The sequence below is a fragment of the Diadema setosum genome, chromosome 15 (assembly GCF_964275005.1).
Source record: "Diadema setosum chromosome 15, eeDiaSeto1, whole genome shotgun sequence".
In the NCBI taxonomy this organism is placed as follows: domain Eukaryota; kingdom Metazoa; phylum Echinodermata; class Echinoidea; order Diadematoida; family Diadematidae; genus Diadema; species Diadema setosum.
The window spans coordinates 32,506,562-32,531,775 of NC_092699.1; the positions used below are offsets into that span (position 1 = coordinate 32,506,562).

At 38.9% G+C, this 25,214-nt stretch overlaps 3 protein-coding genes and 1 long non-coding RNA gene across 4 annotated transcripts in view; 3 read left to right on the forward strand and 1 right to left on the reverse strand.

Annotated features, from left to right (window-relative positions):
- The window catches only part of LOC140238683 (uncharacterized), a 33,497-nt gene extending 33,152 nt beyond the window's left edge, over nt 1-345 (forward strand). The window contains exon 32 of the mRNA XM_072318583.1: nt 301-345. Within this exon, the coding sequence (XP_072174684.1) occupies nt 301-345 (45 nt within the window). The remainder of the gene's footprint in view (nt 1-300) is intronic.
- An 11,057-nt stretch (nt 346-11,402) lies between these two features.
- Nucleotides 11,403-17,929, reverse strand: LOC140238886 (SUZ RNA-binding domain-containing-like). Its single transcript, XM_072318783.1, has 5 exons — nt 17,804-17,929; nt 15,419-15,468; nt 14,779-14,920; nt 13,169-13,269; nt 11,403-12,523 (listed from the first exon to the last, which is right to left on the reverse strand). The coding sequence occupies exons 1-5, from the start codon at nt 17,855-17,857 to the stop codon at nt 12,436-12,438; spliced, it is 435 nt and encodes a 144-aa protein (XP_072174884.1). The 5' UTR covers nt 17,858-17,929; the 3' UTR covers nt 11,403-12,435.
- A 358-nt stretch (nt 17,930-18,287) lies between these two features.
- On the forward strand, nt 18,288-20,621 carry LOC140238885 (tetratricopeptide repeat protein 36 homolog). The gene is made up of 3 exons (XM_072318782.1): nt 18,288-18,477; nt 18,925-19,107; nt 20,128-20,621. The coding sequence occupies exons 1-3, from the start codon at nt 18,363-18,365 to the stop codon at nt 20,391-20,393; spliced, it is 564 nt and encodes a 187-aa protein (XP_072174883.1). The 5' UTR covers nt 18,288-18,362; the 3' UTR covers nt 20,394-20,621.
- Nucleotides 20,622-20,686: 65 nt separating this feature from the next.
- LOC140238950 (uncharacterized) lies at nt 20,687-24,503 on the forward strand. Its single transcript, XR_011901939.1, has 2 exons — nt 20,687-20,795; nt 22,526-24,503. It is a non-coding gene; the product is annotated as an uncharacterized lncRNA (long non-coding RNA).
- The last annotated feature ends 711 nt before the right edge of the window (nt 24,504-25,214 follow it).

Genomic DNA, 25,214 nt, shown 5'->3' on the forward strand with positions numbered 1-25,214 from the left:
AGCCTAAGCCCTAAGGATACCTAAAAACAGCTAAAACGGTTTCAGATGTGGAATAAAATGGGAATTTCTAGGACCCTAGATGTGGAATATAAAGCAAATAATCAATTTTTAGTTTCAGGCAATGAGACAAACTATTACTTCCTCGGCGATCTGAATGTGTACGCTATCTTTCCTCAGCTGCGCTTCGGAAAGATAGCTACATCCAGATCCCTTTCGAAAGCGATAGTTTGTCCCATCACCTTCACCTACGTTGATTATTTGCTTATTGTTAGAATTGATCGTCTGTTGTCTTCATTGCAGGTATTCAAGAAGTGGCGTCAGTTGTCGTATGGAGAAAAGGTCTAGTGTGCATACACCAAAGCTGCCAAGTCACCCCGATTCTGCAGGACACTACCTGAAAACTTTGATATCTCTTAACATCTAGATATTAAGAGAATTCAAATTCTCCCTGATTCAGGAATTGTGTTGCCCACTGAGATGCTAGTACATGTTGTACCTCTGTGATTGCTGTTTGGAATCTTTCTGATTTTGATGGGTGAATGTTGTTGGCAGCCCTGGTACACTCTCATGCCTTAGGATGGGTAAAGAGCTGTAATGGCTTCAGTTCTTATCCTCTTCTCCCCAGTTTATGGGAAAGACTTTTATCAAGTGCAATAATGGAGGTCCCAATTACCTCACAATGTCAACCAAGAGGCTGGTCTATGTGTTGAATCCACTCAGTGGTTGAAATTCGAATAATTGATTTTTGGACAATGCAAAGTGACAATTTTCATGCCAACAGGTTGTTTTGTGTGTTTGTTTTTTTATGTTATTTATGTTATTTGTTTTTGTTTGTTTGTTTTTTGGTTGCATCTCATTTCAGTTATGAAGGGATTTCTTTTAATAACTTTTCTTACCTGAGTAATGCGATACACTGTACAAATTCAACGCTCAGTGTATACATGTTAACAATTCTATTGAAGTGCAATGTCCGTACCATATCAAGTCTATGTTCCATGTTTGCTTGTTTTTCTTGTACACACAGAATTAAAAATATGTGAAAAGAACAAAATATACAAATCCATCTTGAGTGATTTAGAGCATGAACAAAACCTGTAGTCTTCCATACAGAGAAAGTGTAGCATTTAGAAAAAAAAAAGTAGTCTGGTATGAACTTGCTGAATGTACAAGTTCCGTATTATGTAGATACGAGCTTAAGAGGTTGGTTGACACGAACACTGACCATAGCCCCACACGGGGAACACATCCATATGACATATTTCCAGAATGGGCTTGGATCAAAGACTTACCTACCATTTGAAGAGTACTTCACTTGTTATACAACTGTAGGGGTTACCCAGAACCAATTTGCATACTCAAAAAAAAGGATTGATTGTGTGATGGTACTCATGATATGGCATCTTTCACTATGTGTGAGTCTGTGTTTGTGAGAGATGGTGTATGTATAAGTAGTGCATCCATGTGGAAATTTTGAATTGTGTGATGATAGAATTTCTGTATTCTGGTGTTTGATGATCTAATATTCTTTGGTCATAGTAGAAGTGATGTCATTAGTCTGTCATTCAGAAAAAATTACGTATATTTAGCGAGTGTAATTTTATGCGAATCGGGACTTCCCAACAACTTCGTGAATGGTTAAATTCGCCATTATGAAGTACAGTACTGAATGGAGAAATGTATGCGTGCACGTCACGTTCATGTCGGGATCAGAGTTCATATTTTTGCGTGTTTTTAGCACCTGACTTACGAAATTCGCAAAAATAAAAAACTTGTTTTTTGCAGTGCCCCCAGGTGCAAGAATCAGGTTGTTTAGCAGTGCCAAACTATTTTTTGATGTATTTGATATCTCACTGTCTGATTAAGATGATACAGTCCAAAACATGACTCTAAAGTGGTCTACACCTTGCACTTGAAACTTGGCAGTGAATACTCTGCAGGGGGTGAAGATGGTGCACATTACAGCACAAAGCTTGTCTCCAAAGCTAACTGCCAGTGGCAAAATCCCAAACGGACTACAGATGTAGGAAAGGATGGTCCCAGGTTACAGCAATTCAAAGAGCTGTATATCAGTCCCAAGAGAGAGAGAGAGAGGAAGGAGGTGCTCTTTGTATGCAAGGTGACATTAGTGAGATGGAGCTGATTCAACCCCTTGTGTGCTTTGAGTGCTGATTGGCGTAGAAAACCTCATAGCATTGTACACACTGTCCAGAGTTCCTGGTACAGAAAGGGTTAATCAAGGAGAACATTGAGAAATAGCGTCATCAACCCACTGAATTTGCATACACAGTCAATCTCACCTCGATCAAATCCAAAGGGAATGGAGAAAATCATTCCACTTATGTGAATTTGCGAATTACACATCAAAATGAACCTGTTGAGGACAGACTGATTTTGCTACAATACGCATTTCTCATAGACACCTGCCAGAGTATACTCGGGACTCGTCCTCAACGGGTTAATGCATCTTTTTATCCATCTGGTGTAAAACTTTTTTTTTGACTTAGTCTAATTTTTGACTCGTGCAAGGTTGACTTGGGCAAGGTTGACTGTATGTGAATGCTAGTGATATCTCTGTTTTGGAAAATGCACAATTTTTTTTACCTCCACCAAGGGAGGAGGTTATGTTTTCGTTACCGTTGGTTTGTGTGTTCGTTTGTTTGTCCGTGCGCAAAATAACTCAAAAAGTAGTTAACAGATTTGGATGAAACTTGCAGGAAAGGTTGAGAATGACACAAGTAACAAACGATTAACTTTTGCATGCGCGCACTAAAGTGCTTGCTCTAGTTTCTGCTAGGGCGAGGCGCGCCGTGCAGCTGAGGGTTTATGACGTAACAAAGGCCTCTATACTAGTATTGGGAAATCGGGCGACTTTCAGCACACAGTGCTATTAAAGTACGTATGGGTGGAAATCACCGACGTCCCTATGGAAGAGCAAGATCAGTGGTGGAAATGAGCTGCATACTTGGCGGAGGTCATGCTCTTAGAGTGCTTCTCTAGTTATCTTTTGTAATAATTCCACAGCTTTCTGCAGTGACGTTTTGCAGATGTTTCATTGCCAGTGTTCAAAATTATTGTGGATGGTATTCAAGGGGTGTCACTCTTTCACTGATCTGGACTGCTTGATGTACAGCGTCTCGTACCTCTCTAGAAATAATCTGAGAACACGATCACTCTGTAACTACGTGTATTAAAGGTTGTTTCGGTGTTGTGTCTCACCTCACATATCTTTTTGATAAATTGTTATATCACAATGGTTTTTACACTCTTGTTTAAGATTTTATACAACACATGTGTATACATTTTGTATTTCAGGTGCTGTGAACTGTTATATTCTGATGATCAAATATTCTGTATCCACCAAATATGAACAATATATTCATCTTGCCACTTGTAGTTGTATTCCATGGAGGATTAAATTATGTTTTGTGTGTTCATGTATAGTATGTATTCCATTGTTTTTCTACATATTGTAATCCGAGATGAATATTTATTAGTCTTTTCCAATTCCACTAGAAGTTTCCAAGTTGATCATACTTGAATGTAGTGCTCCCAAAAGATCTCTCACATCAGTAAATACAGCACTGCTAATGCTTCAAGAGTCAGAACTCGTAATCTAATGTCACTCGTGCTTTTCCATGGCCCAATTGCAATTGAGAATGTACAAGTACCATTGCAGTACTCTATAGTAACTAACAATGAGAGAGAAAAAAAAAATCTTGCTACCTGATTGGTCCAGTACTTTCGACATCCACTAAATGAGTACTATCACACGCTTTGCTGTCAAGTGTTAAATTACCAAGTGGGTTGTGGGTAGTACACAGTGACATCACCAACCATGTACAGTGTATAGTACTCCTGTGGACCCTACACATTTTTGTCTGAGGTGTTTTATAAAACAAATAGTGAATGGTCTCTATTCATAATGGAACATGACCTTGCATGTGGTGTCAGATAACATGTTCTACCTTGTATGCTACCACAGCATGTGCTATTCAGTCCTCAGCATGTGCTATTCAGTCCTCAGCATTTCCACTTATTGCTGTGATGGTTAGATTACCATACTGATTGTAAGTTACTGTTTCGGTGAAGTTCTCTTCAAACACGGATGAAATCCTCATAAGTGCCAAAACTTGGTGGCCATGGGAGCTAAAGCCTTGAAGTGGTGTATTTCATTCACCTGAGTGAATGCACAAACAGAATATCAACTTTGAATGTGTTTTACTGGTCCCGTATGTTTTAAGCACAGCAAATACGTGTAGGAATGTAATACACATGTATATGCAGTCTCATATGTTGTATGAGGACAACATTTTGGGTGTTGCAAAATTTCTGGCGAAAACCCATGTAGTCTACATGTACCTCTTGCAGTGTATTATGACATAGAATTATATAAAGAACAGAAATGTGATTCTTCCACAATACTCCAAGTACTACACAGCATACATGTAGCATGATACAACAATTTTGCTATTTCTTTATGGTGCATTAGTTTTTATCTCCTGGAAAGATTTTGTATGTATAAACTCTCTGAATTAAGAGCAACAGATCAAATTAAATTTTAGCAGAAGTGGGAAATAGTTAAAAAATGTGTACCATTGAATGCTTACAAATCACTAAACATGTTTTCACACCAGAAGGCTTTGTCATATTGCCATACTACTTACATCACTGTAACAACACTCAGGGAATACCACCAAAGCTTCCAGGACAAAAGGACCAAAAATGTTTTATTTTCCCGCTAATCATTTTCAGAGGACTCAATTTGTATGATGGAATGAAATGATAAAGGTGAAATGAATAAAATGAATTGCCACTGTCATGGTTGATGTGAAAAAAACATGTACATATGTGGCATATAATATGCTTTTGAACCGGGACGTGAGGGCGACTATTTTTACTCAGAAATATGACGTGTGATTTTTTTTTTTTTTTTTCAGAAAGCACAGATCAAATTGATAATTACTTGTCAAGTTAAGTTTTCATGTGATGATTATCACTTTAAGATGATAGAATATTAATGTATAGTGCATGTAAAATGTATACCACACTGAAATTGAATGTATGATGTTTCCACCACAAGAACTTTTGGTGCAATTACACGGTTTGTCAAATATGATTCTATACACCTCACACCAGTATTAATGATGTTTCACATAAAGAAATAAATACACTGTGTCATTCATTTTTTTTTTTCAAAGAAATGTTTGTCTGCTTGCATCTCTATTTCTTGTTGGCTGTGATGAACAAAGAGTGCTTCTCTTAAAGAGGAAATCCACCCCAAAAATAGATAAACTATGAAAGAAAGAGAAACAAAGACCCGAATAGAACTTTCCAGAAATGACAAAAATCTGATAAGAAATAAGAACTTGCTGATTTGAATCTTTATAGCGACTGGTAAAGAAGTGTATTCTGAAAAATTTGGAGATTTCAGAATGCCATAACTTCCTTATTTCTCATCCAGTTGTGTTCTGCAGGGATTTTTTTTTTCTCTTTGTTATGAAATTTATAAAACTTTGAAGTGGATTTCTTTTTTTTTTAAGTAACCTGCTTTCTTAGAGCAGTCATTAACCATGGTGTGTATGAATTTTCTCCATACATTATCTTCATGGTAAAGTAGCATGCTTCCATATTGGGGATGTGTCAATTTAATGTTTAGACATGATGGTAAACTTAGTGTCACATTCAGTAGGCAAAATTGTAGTGTCACTGCATGTAAATGACTTGCCCCTTTTATGCATCTGTTTTTGTTCGTTTGTCTCTCATCTGTCTTGCTATATGAAGATACAATGCGGCAAATCTATGCCGACTTACAGGACTTTGAAAAGCTGATCCTCTCTTTGTGATTCTGTCTTATAAAGAGGAGGAAAAAAAAGTAATGAGCACTGCTCCCCATTCCACTACTTTGCACATCCTCAAAGAGGATAGTGATCTCACTGAGGAAATGTTTAAAACCAGCTTATTGCTTCATGACCTGATTTATCAATCATATCTCAGACCAAGAAACTATCTACTTTGGCCAAATTTTGTTGCCACTCTTCAGGGACAAAGCTTTCTACATGTATCCTTTGACAAAGATAATCTTCATGGCACACCATGTGCAATACTGTATATGCCATATATTTCACATTTCACATTCATATCGGCATTAGAGTCAATATTTTCGCCTGTTTTTAATTTCGCGAATAGCAGCCGACTCGCAAAATTCGTGAAAATAAAAACCTCGCGAAATATTCGATGTATACAGTACTGTAGTAGCAATATTTTTTTCTTATGGTAAATCTTATCAATAGTAATATCACTTGTCAATAGCACATGCACAATGTTGGAATTTGTCAAAGAGAAAAAAAACCTAGTTTTTATCAGACTTCTCTTTCAATACCAATCATACACCTGGGTTTTAAAAATATTCTGAAAACACACACACACACACACACACGCACACACACACAAACACACACCACCACCTTTCAATATCTGAGTGCGTAAATTACCACACATTTCACTCGTTTTCTGTACTAAACTGCGCAAGACAGGCAAATTTAATGTTGACTACTGCAGTGTTGATTACTTCTCATTTCAAATCTAAACGACATCTTGATTGTCATGCAAATGCAACGTAACCATCGCAGCCCATAATTCAACATGGATGTGAACAAGAAAAGTACACTGTATTCCCTTTACAACTTTCATGATATGCGGCAGTATGAGAAATCACTTCCACTGTTCATTCTGTTCAGTCTACATTGTACCACACTCTGTACACAACGTTGTAAACTGGATGAAAGTTCATTTTGTCACAATCAGTTGCAATTTACCCGTTTGATTACATTTTCGTCTACTGGGCTTCTTCTGAAGAAGCCTTCAGATCCAACTGGTAAAAGTCTAATCAAACAGGTAAACTGAGTGTGACAAAATGACCTTTAATCCAGTTGGCATTCCAATCAGATGAATATTTTCAGCAAAATGTTGTGAATTAGTCTGAAGAGAGAATGCAAGCCAAGGAGATTTACATTGCATGAATAGAATACACTTGTAGTAAGAAAAAAGTCACAGATCAATCACAATTTGACTGAAATCAGATCAAACCAAAGAACATTCCAGCTCTTCCAGTTTTCTTACCATGAACAGTGTATTCCCATTATAACAAAGTCCTTGGGACCTGCGGTTTTCTTTTATTATAAAGACATTTTGTTAGAACCGAACAACATAGTTTAGATAAAGATAGTTGATAACTTTGGGACCAGAATTTTGATTTCATTTTAACAGGAATTTTGTTATAACTGTGTTCATTATAACGGGAGTGCACTGTAACTGATTCTGTTTAAACTTATGCTGATCTATTACTTTGATTTCATTAATTTCATTCTGGAAACCTTTTTTTTTTTCTCTCCTTGAGGTGGATTCTCCCTTCACAATTTTGAATTGCTCAATGCACATTACAGAATGAAAACATTTCTGTCTTGTAAAGTATGAACTTTCACTCCTATGTTAAGTAATTTGAATAACATAATGGTTGCTGACTACAAGGCACTCTTTAAATTTCTCACATTTGCAAACGATGGTAAATGACAGTTAACTGCTGAAAAAACAAATATTGTAACAATTAAAGGGATAGTTTAGCACTGGGTTAAAGAGAACTTCCACAGAAAATGATTATATGAATTTGAATTGATGACACACTGCAGCTTCTTGAGATATCTTGTGAGAGAGAGAGAGAGAGAGAGAGAGAGAGAGAGAGTGTGTGTGTGTGTGTGTGTGTGTCATTAATTCTAAACAGCATTGATACACGAATTCCTGGAAAAACAAACATGAGAATGTTTGGGCCAGACTTGGTTTAAGAAGCTGAATAGTTACGTCCAAGCTCTGAATCTCTGAAACAAGATATAATATGATTTCAGAAGTATTCAATGCACCCTTTATTGCAAAGTTCACAGTACTCCTACCTAATTTTAGTAAGACTAGGCAATGCAATAATGATATTATCGTTATTGCATTGCCTAGTCTTACTAAAATTAAACACAGGGTCCACAGTTGTCCAAATGTCAGTGTTCATGAGACATACCCACAAGGTGCATTCATTTGTCATGACTTCGTCAAAATCACTACATAATTTACACAGGTGTTTCAAAGTATATATCACATCATCCCTTTTTTTGGGGGGGGGGGGGGGGAGTGGGCACAACATGTCAAGATCAATGAACTGATGCCAGTTTACATGTATTCCCGAAACAAAATTACAAACTACAAAGCTCTATGCATGTTTTGGAAAAGCATGGTACATTGTAGTAGAATCAATGTGAAAGTACTTACTACAATTTCATATTGGCAGTGCTTATACTACATTGTAGTTCTTCAGTATTTGTCTGACTGTGTTAGCACTTCATGAGCCATTATCTCTATCACACTAACTACTACACATGTACTTTCTGTATCACAGTTGCATGATTTTCCTCGGAAAGGATGATACCGGAATAATCCAGTGCATAGCAAAGTGCCAAACTGCCAAAGAGCCAAACTGTTGAGAGTAAATTGTCAAATGCTGAGCAATGTTAAGCTTCACAGACTGAACATGATTCACATTTTCATGCATTGAGATGTGAGAGTAGGAGTCATATGCTGCAGACACAAATGGTGTATTCAATGACTACAAAGAAATACAGAACTAAACACAATCTATACATTTACAAACACTAACAGTGCCTTGCACAACAAGACTTACAATAGAAAGGTCATTGGTGTGCGCAAAATAAGATAAAATTTGCATCATTTACACATAAAACTAAAATTACCATCGAAACTTCAAGTAAAAAAAAAACTGTGAGACATCTTGGAGGGAAACGTAAGAGAACCCTGGTGTAACGTGAGTGTCCTTATTATGAAGGTACATGTATAGCAGCAGACTCGATTCTTCAGCAAGTACAAGTATTTCAGGGGAAACTGGTTATAAGGAGAACCTGAAAATGATGGCAATTACCTTGTTATATCAGGTTTCTCACTACACTAGGGTACAAAAGACAGAGAAATATTTAACATCGGGACTGCAAAATCACATATTCAAAGAGGGTTCTGTTAAATCCGACCTCTTTATTACAGAGGTTCCACGGTATGATATTTGAGACACGACATTTGCTCCTGCCACAGTTGCTCCTGTCTTATTTTCTCCAAGGACTTTGTGTTAGGGAATTTGTTATAATAGTGTTTTTTGTGTGTTTTTTTAAATAACGAGAGTCCATTGTACAAGGGCAAAGGAACAAGAAATATTCTAGGTTTATTAAAACCTTATTACAACTGGATTATCCATACACGTGTAGGTGGGGTTGCACACATATGATGGAAGTATGAAAGAAAGAATAAAGCACAAACTTCTTATCAAGTCATTGTATATGACATGTGCAAAGTCTGAACTGTTTTGCATAAAACTAGTCTTCATAATCATACATGTACGAAGCATAATCAAGCAATCTAAAGTTTACACTGTACATCATCAACATGATACCATCTTCATAAAGCCTTTAATATATTGAATTCATTGCTACTTTGTAGAAAACTGTCTAGGACGTAAATGTCAAAATCTCACAGAGCTTTTAATCTGCTTAAGTCACAATTTGGCACAACTAAAAGTCAGAGATTCATATATCTCTATTGAATCCAAATGATCCTTGATCCAATCAGATTAGCCAGTGATTTGGTGCTAAGCTCCAAAGCAGCAAAATACCACAAAAATCTGTGCATTATTCATTTTATGAATCCTGCTCCTATGAGTTCTGCTTCACAAAAAACAAAAACAAAGACATGCTAAATGTAGAATGTGAGATTGCGAGTACATGTTGCAGAGACTCCAACCCCAAGCACCCTCTGATCGGGAGATTCTCCTGCCTGAGACCCCTAGCAAACAGGGGGAAACTCCAACTTGATGTGCGTGAAGCGTGAAGTTCCTCGTGGCCGGGTCCAGGGCTCACTAAAGGGCCCTGGAAGCTCTAGGGTTATGGATGCTCTCTCATGCTATCTAAGGCTTATTTTTCAACATACAATAACACTAAGTAAGAAATAATTTCAAGCAGGAGACACAGAGCCAGAGCGGAAGAAATTAAATCTAAAGCGAGAGAACGGGAGATTTTGTAAAAATGGGCTTTCGGCGGGAGATCTCCTGACGAAAGCGGGAGAGTTGGAGTCTCTGCATGTTGACTTTTTACTGCAAGAGTGAAGCTCCAAAATCCTGTCTTGTCATTGGCCAATGCACTAAAAGAACAGACAATATCATTTCTCTGTTGTGTCATATACTATATATGTCATATATTTAGGGAGTCTACTTTTTTGCAAACTTGGCCTTCCCAATGATTTCACGAGAGATTATATTTGTGATTCGTGGAGTACAATGGTGAACTGAGAAATGTACGCATGCATGTCAGATCAGTGTTCATAAAGTCGCATGTCGTCAAATTTGTGAAAAGCACCCAACTTGCATGTCCACAAAAAAAAAAAAAAAAAAAATCTCATAAAATATCTTGTGAGTACAGTACATATACTTTTGCATGTGGAACAGCAATTTACTGCACCCTGCAATGCTATGATTTTTTCTTTTTTTGGTAAAGAGAGTCATATTCTGCATAGGTTTACAAGTTGGATGTTCATTTGTAAATGTCACAAAAAAATGACCCAAAAAGGCAATAGCATTAAAGCCGATATGCCCCCCACCCCCGCCATTAAAGCATGCTATCAAAGATATGAAACACACAAGCCCTTACTACTGTATATGCCATATATTTCGCGAGTCTAAATTTTCGCCAATCGGGAATTCCCGACGATTTCGCGAGTGGTTAAATTCGCGATCGTGGAGTCCTGTACTGAACAGAGAAATGTACACGCGTACGTCACATCCACATCGGGGCCAGAGTCAATATTTTCGTGCGTCTTTAATTCTGCGAATAGCACCTGACTCGCGAAATTAGCGAAAATAAAAACCTCTCACGAAATATTCGGCGTATACAGTATCTTACAGCTCTTAATCTGCTGCCTAGCATACAATGTAAGCATAATCTCCCACACACTAACATCAACTTAGAAAGAAACTGAAAAAAGGGCACATCTTGACACTCTGGGCCACCACAGAGATTGCTGACAATGAAGGGTATAAACATATTAAAATGAAAGAACAAAAATATGCTATTTCTCTCTCAATTGCCCCAAAGGGCATTGCATACATAGAACACTGAACATGCAAGTGTCCATTTGATATTACTCGCTCAACATTCAGTTTTGGTGGCCCTGGGCACACAGATGAGTGGGTTTTTTTAGCACAGTGCAATACATGATGCAGAAATATTTGTACATCTCTTCAATAATCACTGAAAAGTAATATCACTAATGATCAATGACCAATGTCAAACACTCCCTGGCCAAATTTCAATTTTAGGCAGTTGGTAAATTTGTTCAGTGGGGCCTCAGAAAGTGAGTACAAAATATAACCCCTCACTCTAAATAACAAATCATACTTCATGCACATTTACTTTGGTTTTGCTTGTTTGCAAGTATTGGGCAATTCCTATTTTCCATTACCTTCTTCATAATCTCGGATGTCCCCACACCTATTGTGACAGCATTCTTGCACAATCTTCATCAATCTTACCTAAATTTTGTCACTACACCATCTGTCACTGTAGTTCGTAATGACAGTGGTTTCTTGGAGAAATGCCCACAGAGACTCTCACAAGGTCAAAAAGCCTCAAAATCAAACACTGGTAATTCTTTATCTGCTCTACATGAGGAGACTAACATACGGATGCGAGCTGGGGGGCAGTACTGAAGAATGGGGGAAAATTGAATGGCAAGATCTCCCTGCACTTACTACTTATCTGACAAAAATGTTAGGATGCACATTCAAACTTTTTTTTTTCTTTTCTTTGCTTTGTTTTTAGATACCACTGGCTGAGCAGGCTATTATTAGTAGTCACTTTCACCAGCCTAAAAATGTTTATTGGTCTACATCTGCATCAGAGTTGTAACTTTCATTCTTTTGCTAGTCAAAGGATGGGCATAATTTTGATTCCTGCCCATAAGATGTAGATATCTATTAAACGTGAATCAATGCTGATAGAGAGCTATAAGGTCTTACAATTCACGCTCTTTCACCGCTCCTGCAGGAAATATGTCACACGTACAAGACTTTCCCCTCGGCTGAAGTATTTCCTCACAGACATGAGGGACACGCGGCATCTGTCGGTTGGAACTTCTATCTCTCTCCTCCCGCGGGGATCAGTCGACCAAGCTGGCTTCCTCTCCGCCGAACTGGTAACCCCGACCCGGGACGGGAGCTTGGCACACTGGGAGACACTAATAGTGGGACAGGACTCGAGGCCTGACCACTGCCTTAGAATCTCCATGGTTACCATTTCTTTTTCTTTTTTCCTTGTTTGCTCCTCGTTTGACCTTGCGTTGTTATCTCTTGGCTGCGCTCCCGCTGTGACCAAAATTGTTTGATTTGGATGTGCTGCCCTCTCTTGGTGGTTTGGTCTCCAATGATGGCCTAAAGATACAGCGATAAAATTTTGTAACTTATGAATCAACTTAGTCTTTTCTTGCCTGTGTTAGGGGATGAGAGCATCATCCAATCAGTGCTATTGTGTCCATATCAACATCAAGACAAAACATATGTCTCTTCCCATTTTCTCCTTTGAATACATGCAATATTCCGATGTGTATTTTGTCCACTTCTAGCTCAAACCACTGGCTGCTTTAGCAGTGAGATGTAAAAGTAGTGGAATTGAACACTTTTTTTCACAAATCTTAGGCCATTTTCCTGTTCCTTGAAGATCAAAGTGTTGAATTACTAGACTTACTGCTGATCTTGGACCACAACATGTAAACTGAGACATGCTCACCACACAAGACAAAAAGTAAGGAGAGACTTCCATTTCAGGCCTCATACGATGTTGTAGTCAAAGTTGCACATATTATGTCTAAAGTGAGTATAATGTCTGTGATCACAAACATATACAAGTATGCTTTACACACTATGGAAATTAAAAGTTTAACCAGATAGTACATGTGTACTAGCACTGATGGGTACTCTTATTCCTTAGAAGGTAGGCTACCTTTTCAGTCTATTAGGAATGATGACATGTTTTACACAAAATTGAGGAGATCACAGATGCTAAGGCCGATTACTCACCTTGGTGATGCCTCGGAAAAGTCTGTCTCAGCCGAGCCGAGAATTCTCAGCCGAGCCTGCTTGTACTCTTCCTCTCTCTCTGCGAGGGTCTTCTGCCGTGTCTGACAAACGAAAAATTAAACTATTATACACTGATTACAGAAGACACCAGCGAAAAGTTCTTACATTTAAAATCAAGCTCAATGGGTAGTCATAAGTCAGATTAGATTCCATGGTGAACAACCAATTATGAAGATGAATAATGTTTTTGTAGCTCACTTGAACATAATTCAGCATAAGCACAAATTTTTCTGACATTCAAAATTGTGAACAATGCCTGAAATTAAGCATCTAGCTGGACACAAAACAATAAAAAAAAAAATGATTTTATAACAGCCGACTTTTTCTCTATTTTTCTTTATTTTTCCACTGATCACATCAACTCCATTTATTGAGATAACATTCTTATACCCTCCTCTTTATCTGCAATTTGTATCTTTGAAAAAAAAAAGAAGAAGAATCAATTCTACCCATTATGTACAATAGATTTGATGCTCTGTAAGATCCATCACTGGTACAGTAGTCTTATCATTCGGGACGGGCTGGTTTTGCTATAACATGCATTTCCAATGGACACCTACCCAAGTATACTCAGGACTCGTCCTGAACAGGTTAAAGCCCAAAGAAAGTTCTGGTACGCCTGCAAAAGTTGTCAAATTTTACTCCAAAATGTGAACGTATGCCTAGGAAATGTGCGGAATAACGCTGTAATAACAAGATATTCGATGGGTAACGACGAAAATGGGAAATATTAACCAAAAACGTTCAGTCTCAGAACTTACCCGAACGGGGTCAGGCTAGACTCGGACTCGGGGATAACTCGGCCTCGCTTTGCTTGACGGCGGGACGAGTTGTATTGGTTGTCCCTCTGGATTGTACAGCGATGTACTATGCATATGGGAGCGGCCTGTATAAACTACATTGTAGCGTTCTGGCTACTTGCAGTAATGGTCCGAGTTGTTACAACGCGCACATCTTGGCGCGCATGTAAAATTAGTGTGCGCCTCTCAAGCACCTCTAAAAACAATCAAGGACGCTTGATAAACAACAAGAAAAACTTCAAAGACCGCGCGTCTCAGCAACTGAGGTGATGTGTGTATAGGCTTGAGGACCGCTCGCTGTCCATTTGTTTTGTACAGGATTAGCACGCACTTTCCTGTCTGCTCATCAAGGCCTCGTTTGGTACCCGTAGTATAGAGTAGTACTGATGAACATGGCGATCACGAACTGTGTGTAAATTGTCTGAAATAGGGTCGAGTTTTCCCTGAGACCGAGTTAGTCTGGAGCCTTCTGGAATAAAAGTCGGTCTACTGACTTTTATTATTTTTCTCAAAATACTCCAAAACGACTCATCATTCCGGCAAACCGCGTCAGCCAGGTAAGTTTCTTTGTAGACTCTTTCGATATATTGCAAGCAAATATGAAATGGTGCCAGACGGGTTCTCAGGCCCTTACCAGAACTTTGTTTTCACTTTAAGCAGAAATATATAAATGGGGGGAAAATACATTGTAGAAGGGACAATTATGGACTCTGTAACAGATGAGTGAATTGATAACTTGGTGAGACCAACCTTGTTGGCACCCTTGTTTTCCACTGGTCCTGGGTCACCGGCAGCCTCCGTGGGTCTCTTCAGGATCCTGAGCTGGGGTTGGTAGGATGTTCTGTGCGTGTCCTCCTGCAGTCTCGACACCTGGATACTGGCCTGCAGCTTCCTAGAAACATGCAAGCGGCAGAGAGCATTTTGTCTGTGTGCAACATCATTAAGATTTGAAAGAGCAATCGGGGAGATACTTGTGTAACACCTACATCGCAATGTATAAAACAATTCCTGAATCAGGAAGATTTTCATATTCCGTTACAAATCTTGACATGAAAAGACATTGAAGTTCTAAGGAAGCCCCCTGCAGAATGAGGAAAATTTGGCAGCTCAGTGTAAATATTAATTAACAAGGGATGTTATGCGTGTATGAGAATGGCTTGCGCACCCACATGAAGAGGACTGGATGTAATACACATGATACATGTACAACATGTACCTGTTGCAAGTTCATCAAAAGCCCTCACATATTTTAAAACATCTTATAATCTTAAAACACTTTGTGATATAACAAGATTCAGAACATGTTTACATCTTACATCCCAGATTAGACTGTATAGTCCTGTTTGCATCTTTCTGAACACAAGAATGTGACAGTAAATTTTTCACTTACTGCTGGGCCTCATGTTGCTTCTTCTCTTCCTCTAGTCTCTTATCAAGTACCTGTGTCAAAAAAGAGAGAGAAAATACTTCGTTGCTGTTAATAGCTCCATGTATACCTTTCTTGCAATAAGGGTGAATGTACATTCTATAGATGGTTCCCCTAGAGATGTTCATACCTTGTAGATACAAAGAGCTCAAGTGCACATTTGACAAAACTGAATATTAGAAGAATCTTTATTAGATTTGAAAAAAGTGTTTAAAAAAAGGAGAAATAAAAATCTTGCCACATCATTAAGCATTCTACTATTCATAGTCTACATGGTTTCTTAAGAAAAGAAGAATTTTAGACATTCAGATTTAGACTTCTATACAATGTAGTACATTTGCAAGACAGACATGCATGCATGCCATAAACATCATGAGTGGAGTGCTGTTCCAACACTAAGTTCTACATATATTTCAAAAAATATCTTTGCTTCTATACAGTCACAGATGCTCAATGGGTGAATCCAGTGATGGGGAGTTCATCACATCAGCAGCACAGGCCATGTAACTGAAGTGAGGCCATACAGTGTATACAACCACACGTGTGTGTCTTTACCATCCAGCTACATGTGGTTGTCTTGTAGCCATATTCTGAGTGGCTGTATACTACGCAGCCATACAAGTGTGACTAGAAAATTGTATAAGACTTTGTGTATACTGCATTGTTACATTTTTACATGGAGAAGCTGGATATCACCATATGGGGAACGTGCTGTGTATAGATAGCCACATATCCAAACGCAACATACAAGTATTGTACATGACACACCACCACCTCGCAAAGCTATGAAAATAACCTCATTCATCATACCTTCTTGATAACTTTATTTTCCTGCAATGTTTGTTCACTCCATTCTCGTCATCTTTGGTTTGCAACATGGATTTGAAATCAAGCAAAGTTACAATTGACCAAGGAACTTCCAACTGATTGGGATGAATTGCCACTCTACAATTCTGATACATCGGGACTTCTCTAGCTGCATGCAGTGAACACCCATGCTGGGTAAGATTTTCCTGGTATTGCATCGCAATTTGCTATGCATTTTGTATATGACTGCTAGTACAGATGGGTAGTAGTGCTGTACCAAATTTCTTGTGTGTAGCAGGTTTTGTACAGAACTTTGTTTAAAGTATTTTCCCATTGTTCAAAACTGCTAATCAAATAATGGCATGTGAAGCTGCTGCTAACTGCTGCGCCGGCCAGCACTATCTAGCACTATCTGAGCTGGCTGCGGCTGGCTGCTGGCCTGCTGTCAGCTGTCGATCGTGAAAACAGCATGCACCGATCCTGAGGCCTTGTGCCACTGTGAGTTAGGAAGACCATCTTCTTCGAGAAGATTTGCTGCTAAAACAGATAAAAATTTGCAGCTAGAACAGATAAAAAATTTGTGACAAGACCAAAAAAAAAAAAAGGGGGGGGGGGTGGCCAAGGGGGGAGCAGAAAAGACATGGGCGAGAACAAATCGGCAGAAAATAAAGTCGTCTCACCTAGAGAAATTCTAGAATGTAGAATCGAAGTGCCTTTGTACTAAAGAAGAAAAATACATTGTAGGTTATTTCAATTTTCATCATATTAATGGTGGTGTAATGATTGCACGTCATACAATAATAATATGTATGCCCTACATGGCACTGTGTGTTAATGTGTGGGCCATAATGTGCCATATACACTGTACACTACAGTGTAATCCTACAGCCGGTGGCCGCCGCAAGCTAGTCACAAGCGTGTGGCTTTAAATCCAACAACTGACAGCCACAAACCATGGCTACAACTAGTATAGACCAGTCTAGTTAGGCTACAACTAGCTACAACCACACGCGTGTACTGTGGCTGGCGCGGCGCTGGTTGGAGGGTCTTATAGCTAGGCACATACACATGCGTGTGGGTGGCTGTACGGTTAGACCTTCCCGTTTATCAATACTCAAATAGACATACTGACCCTTGACAGACTGAGAAATAGACTAGAGAACAGCCATTTTATACACAATCTAGAGACAGTCAAGAGAACCTTCATTTAACCTTTATTTTACCTTAAGCAGTAGCTGAGACTTAAATCATGTATGTAAATATTCCTCATAATCTCCGGTAGACCTAGGCTATATTACGCTAGTTTGTAGAAGTTAAAGTGTGTCAAAGCCCAAGGGAAGCGTCACAATTTCTGGCACTGATAGTTATGCTGATAACACCAAAACCGAGGTACGGGACTACAGAGTATCGGGTACTATATCACAACCACCCAGTGATGTATGATGATACAAATTTCGGCTCGGTGTGTGGATCGTGGATGAACGTGGTATTTTGCCAGACATTCGTAACATCGTAGATAGGGTTTAGTCTCAGAATACTCACTCCACTGTCAGCCATATCTTCCCAGCTGTCCCAAACATCTTCTGAATCTTCCATATTCCTGGGATTAATACCTTAATAATAAGAAAAACCTGCTAAATAGCACTTCGTTCCCGGTCCTACGGTAGTATCGTTCCTTGCATATCGTGCGTAAGCTGCATCGGAAACTAGATAGACACAGGTACTAGTACTCGTAATTTACAACGTCAATCGTCTATGAAGAAGTTGGGCAATTTCCAGACGTTTGATTGAAATATTCTGATATATATTCGCCAGTACTTTTCCATTAAAATAGGAATTTATTTAAAATTAATTTCTAAAACATTATTATTTTATAATGTTGTTCTAAATAAACTGTAGATGCATAAGTGTACTCATAGCATCACTAATTTCTAGAAACGTATTGAAATAGTCTAGCATGCCATACCAGCGTATGTACATCTCCGTATGTAGCTAGCTCTGTACAGTAACTACATACAGTAGTTGTCGAACTGCAACGCAATTCAACCCGTAACTTTAATTTAGTCTGCTCCACAAAAACGTGACCACGAATGATGTGAAAATGTCGGTTCCTAGTTCACATGATTCGGCAGTCTTGGATGCCATATTCAACCCTTTACTACCTCTCGGTCAAGAAATTCCGGAACAAAATGAGGAGGAAACCGTACAAATACAAGGTAGAAAAATATTGGCATATTCTAATTGACCATTGTCTTTTGTTGTGTTGTATCAGGTATGATGTACACTGTAAATTGTAGTTTTGTGATGATACAGTGTATCTAACGTTGCCTGCGTACGTACTACTACTACGGAGATATTGCAATGCATTGGCACCGTCCTGTGGTATACGTCTAAAGACTTTAGATTAACATTTCTAACGTTATGATTTTAATACATTTGTAATCATGGTAATGGTTAGTATATGCGTCTACCAATAACAACCTGGTTGGTGGATAGACAAAAAATGCTGTAAATAGTGTAAGGCCAAGCAAGGGTAGGGGGTTTTGATATTTTGATTTTTTTTTTTTTTTTTTTTTTATTTCAAAAGACAACCCTCTATACCCTCCTGCAGACTGAGCTTTGTAAATGATCATAAGTAATGTTTCCCTCTGTGTTTGACATAGTTGAGGAGAGTGATGCAGACCAGCAAGCCAAGGAGATTGAGATCAAGGGTGTCCGCTGTGCTGAGGAAAACGACATGGAGAGGGCGCTAAATTTCTTCAACGAGGCAGTGTCCGTTGCTCCAGGCCGAGCCTCCTGCTACAACAACAGAGCCCAGGCATTACGGCTCAGGGGAGATGTGGAGGGTAGGTCGTACTTTATTTATACACAGTGCCACCAAACTTCTAGCAGCCCTTAAGTCATAAGACATAAAGACTTCCTTTAGGCCTACCTTTACATATGCCTTTACCAAAGATACTGGAAGATTGCTGTGTAGCAGCAGTCGAGCTTCCAGGTCTATCCTCTTCTGATTAATCTCTGTCATCAGCCCACTTATTGGTGGGTGGTTTCTTGTCCAGCTCAAAGGAAGGCAGGGCAGACAGGCTGTTTGTAATTTCTGCTCATCACACGATTTGACTATTGGGAATAGGGGGACAGGAATAGTTGGTCTACCCAGTACCCAGTCTGTTTGGCTGAGTTTTTCCCCATCTACAGCACACCTTTGACTTGTATCTTGCTGCTTGTATCAGCTGTGGCAATATAGCTTATTTTCCTCTTGATTAGAGAGTTTCTCTTCACTGTTATTGTTTTTTTTTCCTTCTCTGGGATTTCCTTCCATTCATATTCATTGATCCCAATACACTGAAAAGTTTTAACTGAGAATGGACTGTGAACCTATGCGCTAGATTTCTAATTTGCAGTAAAATGTAATGTGCTGCAACTTCCTACATGTAGTGTGACCAAACTTCCTGAACTGTAATGCTAAACTTCATGTGTCCATCTTCATTTCTCATGTACAGTACATCTTTTATGTTTATCTTTGAACATCATGAAAAGGGATGAATTATGGTTATTCTAAATTTCCCGATGTTGAAATTCTCTCAATTAAAACAGGTGCATTATATTCCTTGTGAAAGTGCAAAAGTGAGGGCATGTAAACAATGACAGTAATTACTACATCCAGTGTTTCCATCAGTGATTCACAGGAGTTCGAAAGATTGATTTGCAAATTCATTGGCAAGCTGATTTTGGGAGAGACCATAGAGAACAGCTTTGTACTTATGCCCTTCTCTTCAAAAACAAGCGTAAGAGCAAAACAAATGCAAAACAGCTGTACAGTTTAATGATTTTCTACCTTCTGCTATTTTCAATGTTATTGCTTGCAGGGGCTCTGGAAGACCTAAACACTGCCATTAATCTGAGCCAGGGACACGGTAAAGCAGCCTGCCAGGCATTCACACAGAGGGGGCTCATTCACCGGCTCGAGGGGCGGGACGAGGAGGCCCTGGCAGACTTCCGGAGGGCTGCAGGCCTGGGTAGCCAGTTTGCCCGGGCACAGGTGGTCCAGCTGAACCCCTACGCTGCCATGTGCAACCAGATGCTGGCAGAGGTGATTGGGAAGCTGAGACGTGGCGAGGAAGATCAGGAGTGATTTGGTTAGAAGGGCATTGAACCCAGAACCGGCAGCGCTTCCAGTACTGACCTCTGCATGGATTAAATGCTGAGATTCACACTTACTATGGAAATTTTTCTCATCAGTGACTTTGGGATATGCAGACTGTTGTCAAAGTGTGCATGATCAGTGAGCAGAGGAGTCGTTAAATTTCTCACATTTTCATTTTTTTGACATGCATGTACATTGTATTTCTCAAGAGTGCAGTGTCCCTACTTTTTTTCCTGTCCAAATTGTGAGGGGAATGTGACATATCATCTTCATCTTCACCACTTGTAACATGCATGCTGATGGGATGAAATAATGTCAGTGGGTTATATAAATGAATTGCCATTTACTCAGCAGAAGAGGAGAATGTATGAAAGAGTATCAAAATGCACAGTGGCGTACCGTGGGTCAAGACATTGGGGGGGCACCTCATGGCAGCAACATCAGAATTGCATAACGGTATAAATAAATGCGAGCGAGCGGAGCGAGCAAGCTTGAAAATTTTGACATTCTACAGTCCCCAAACTGCCGTTTGTAGCTATATATAATAATATATTTGCTTTTGAAATTAAGGGCGTTGCACTGGGCGCAACTTCTGGCAGTTGCTGGCAGTAACATGAATGGCATAACGATTAAATGCGAGCGAGCGAAGCGAGCGAGCTTGAAAATTTTGTCATTTTACAGTCCCAAAACTGCCGTTTGTAGCTATATATTTTCGCTTTGGAAATTATTGGGAGGGGGCGCACCAGGCGCAACTGCTGGCAATTACTAGTACTGACAGCAACATCAGGAGCATTTCACAACGATTAAATGCGAGCGAGCGAAGCGAGCGAGCTTGAAAATATTGACATTTTACAATCCCAAAACTGCCGTTTGTAGCTATATATTTTTGCTTTGGAAATTATGGGGAGGGGGCGCACCGGGCGCAACTGCTGGCAATTACTGGCAGTAACATCAGGAGAATGGCATACAACGGTTAAATGCGAGCGAGCGAAGCAAGCGAGCTTGAAATTTTTGACATTTTGCAGTCCCAAAAATGCCGTTTGTAGCTATATTTTTTTGCTTTGGAAATTGAGGGGGTGCACCGGGCGCAACTGCTGGCAATTACTGACAGCAACATCAAGAAAATCGCATAACGATTAAATGCGAGCGAACGAGCTTGAAAATTTTGACATTTGACAGTCCCAAAACTGCCGTTTGTAGCTATATTTTTCGCTTTGGAAACTCAGGAGGGGGGGGGGGGGGGAGGGCGCACCGGGCGCAACTGCTGGCAATTATTGGCAGTAACATTAGGAGAATGGCATATAACGGTCAAATGCGAGCGAGCGAAGCGAGCGAGCTTGAAAATGTTGACATTTTACAGTCCAAAAACTGTCGTTTGTAGCTACATGTATTTTTTTTTTCGCTTTGGAGGGAGGGGGCGCCCGGTGCGCCCCCGGATCCGCCACTGGTAGTCAAGGGTGTTGGTTTATGTTCATGATTGGGGGAGTATGACCAGCGAGGGGGTGTCGAAGTGACCAAGCAGGAGAAGGATGTCCAAAATCTGCACTTTATATAGAGCATCCCCTAATTTGTTTGCGTTTGTGAGTGTGTGTGTTTCATATAGATGGAAAAGTTAGGAAATAGCCAAGGTCAAGTCTTATTATTGGCAATGCAAGGCATAGACTAGTATGTAAAGCAACACTGCAAAATCAATGATCAAGCTTTGATAGCAAATGCGCACAACCTATCAAACATCACATTGTGTAACACTGCAGCGACTCTTTTTGCCATTCCGATGTTCTGAGTACATTGCGCACATCCTGCTTATATTCAAAATGCCAACCAGGAATCACGCTGAATCACAATCTTTTGTCGTCTCCGGGCTTTTTGAACAATGTTTCACTATAGTACCTCTTCAGTTTAAATGGTTTAAAGAAATCTTAGAAAAATATCTTTTTTTCTTGATCATCCTTTCATGTCGATTTCAAAATCAGTTTACTAACCCTTGAATTACCATTTTGGTAGGTTTTTTTTTTCTTTTTTTTTTCTTTTTTTTTTCTTTTTTTTTACCAGCGGATGGGGGGGGGGGGGGCACGTGCCCCCCCATGCCCCCCCCGTAGTTACGCCACTGAAAATGCAAGTAATGTAGCTTTTCTTGCATTGGGTTAGACCCGAGTCCAGGTACATACTGTAGCATTGAATGTTAGTCATTGGGTTGACCTCTTCATTACAGATGTCTATGGTAGAAGACCTGTAACACTGTAGATTTGATGGTGGCAATGGGGAAGTAATTGTGTGATCTACACTTCGGTTGAACTTTCTTAGCTTCATGTGGTGTGCATGTTATTTTTTTAATAATTTATACTCGATTAAGATGTTTATTAAAAGATATCAATTTGTTAGTATGTCATAAACATGTGTAGGTGATGCTATACTGTAAATGTATTGCTTGTGTGATTGCAGCTCTTTCAGTAATTATCACAGATTATAAAAGAAGACAAAGGGTTTTGTGAAATTGATACAAAATATCATTCTTCACAAGATCAATTACATGCTCAGTTCAGATGTTGCATTGTGAGATCAAAACTATCAAATTTTGAACCCTTGACAGCGCTTTGCTTTACAGGAAAGGTTGTTGCATTTTTAAGATTTCAAAATGACAAGGTAGGGATATCATGGCGTACTTTTTGGTGTGTCTGCAATATCTCCTTTTTATGCTGGTTTGTTGTTTAGGCTGAAAATGTTGCAAATACAGCCACTTATTTCTGTTTCTGAATAAAGACTATAATATTCCTGGACATGTTGTTTACCTGGTCCTAAACAATAATGCAATGCAATAGTAAAGAGTGCTGCACTTGAATGAGAGTTATCCTGATCTTTTGACTGGAGCAAGACCATAGTAAGGTTTGGAGTTACATGTAATGGAGACCTCCGGATGATTTTCAGGTTTTTACATTTGAACAACTATAAATTAGGTATACTGAGGACAGAGTTTCAGAATTTGTGATAATTGGGATGAGGAGTAAGAATATTTTCAAAATTTAGAACAAATAGCCATGAACAAGGATGATGACATGGCAGAGCCACCATAAGAATGCATGAGTTGGGGCTCAAGGAAGCAGAACAAAAGAAGAAGGCATGCATAGATTATACACAGGTGAACTTGCAGCAAGCGGTACTTTAATGGAATTACACTTCTACTGTACATTTCTGAAATATGTGAACCTCCTATGTCATCATCCTTGTTCAGTGTAATTTGTTCAAGGTTTTTCAAAGTATTGTTTCTCTGTTCAACAACCATAATAAATTCCACAAATCTATACATGTACATGGAGTTGTTGATTTATGTACTACATGATGTGAAATTATGAAAATCGTCTGGAATGTCCCTTTAATTTAGTGGCACATTTTGGGCTTGGGGTATAAGTTGGATTGTGTGAACAAAGTCTTCCTAACGTGTGTGTACTTCAATAATCCGTGTTACTTTTGTGTTTGTTTATTTTTTTTCTTTTTTATTCAGAACCTTGTATTGAATAGATGCCATCTACTCATGATTAGTAGATACATACTACATGTAGTATGAAAGATATTAATGTATTGATAGTTTAATATTGTGGTGGGTTGAATTTCAGTAACTTGTTAAACTTTCCAAAGTGGGCTGTGTCCAAACCGGTTTATTCCAGCTTTACTGTCTTTAGGAAATTAAGAGTTTGTTAATCACTCACAATTTTACTTTTGTGAAGCTTTTATTGATTAGGCTGTGCAGTTTTCCAATACATGTTGTGTCATGTTAACAAAATACAATGTAGCATTCAAACTGCTGATGACTACAATGTATAGAACCATGCAGCCTACATTTTTCAAACCAGAAACATTGCTAAATTATGCCATTTTAAATTAATGTAGGTTAAAATATAAATCAGCATCATTTGAGAATACAGGTCATTGCTTATCTATTTGATATTGATATGTGTCTTGTATTTCTTTATGTATTAAAGATTGTGACCATGGTCCCCCAACTGAAATGTGAAATAAATCTATCAGGCAAATAGGCGATGGCGACACCATGCCAGTGTAACTGGTATGAAACTGGTGTGAAATACATGTAGTGACAACTAAGATGTAGAGTGTACAATTGTATTCTACCTTTCTGTGTGCAATATTGTATTTTTTTAAGACATTGGGAATGGGTTCCATATATCACTGAACATTTGTAGAAGGTTGAACCTGCATGTACTGATAGGTCTACTGGTAGTTAATACATCGGTTTGATCAGTTTGCTTTTTCCTTGTCAATTTGTAAGACACAGTGCTACAATATTGGCTGTTGTTTAGAATACAGTATTTATCCTTTTGTCCACTACTGGTACTAGTATCATTTGCAAATGCATGTCTCCATATCTATCTCCTTATCCAGAGCATTATCTTCTGTTTGAATGTCATACAGTGCACTCCCGTTATTACGAACACGGTTATAACGAAATTCTGGTTATAACGAAGTAAAAATTTGGGCTGCAATGTCATCCACTCTATGTATTTCTATTGTTTATTTGTTCGGTTATAACGAAATTCTGATATAACGAAAGAAAACTACCGGTCCCGAGGACTTCGTTATAGCGGGAGTCCACTGTACTTGACTCCATCTCGTTGTACAGTTCATTAAAATAAAATGGAAAGGTGAAGACCTTCTATGATCTTTTGCATTGATTTTACAGTCAAAGAGGTGTGTAAATTTTCACCAGCAGTATTCAGAGGAAGTCATTATTGTACACGTGTTACAAGAAACATGCATACATGTACTTACACAATCACACATACAACATGGCTGTCA

Coding starts and splice junctions, on each gene's coding strand:
- LOC140238886 (XM_072318783.1), bottom strand. CDS start 17,857: ATGGAAGATTCAGAAGATGTTTGGGACAGCTGGGAAGATATGGCTGAC. Junction 15,469..17,803: donor AAGATATGGCTGACAGTGGA/GTGAGTATTCTG, acceptor TTTTTGACACAG/GTACTTGATAAGAGACTAGA. Junction 12,524..13,168: donor TTTTCCGAGGCATCACCAAG/GTGAGTAATCGG, acceptor CTGTATCTTTAG/GCCATCATTGGAGACCAAAC.
- LOC140238885 (XM_072318782.1), top strand. CDS start 18,363: ATGTCGGTTCCTAGTTCACATGATTCGGCAGTCTTGGATGCCATATTC. Junction 18,478..18,924: donor GGAAACCGTACAAATACAAG/GTAGAAAAATAT, acceptor TGTTTGACATAG/TTGAGGAGAGTGATGCAGAC. Junction 19,108..20,127: donor GCTCAGGGGAGATGTGGAGG/GTAGGTCGTACT, acceptor TATTGCTTGCAG/GGGCTCTGGAAGACCTAAAC.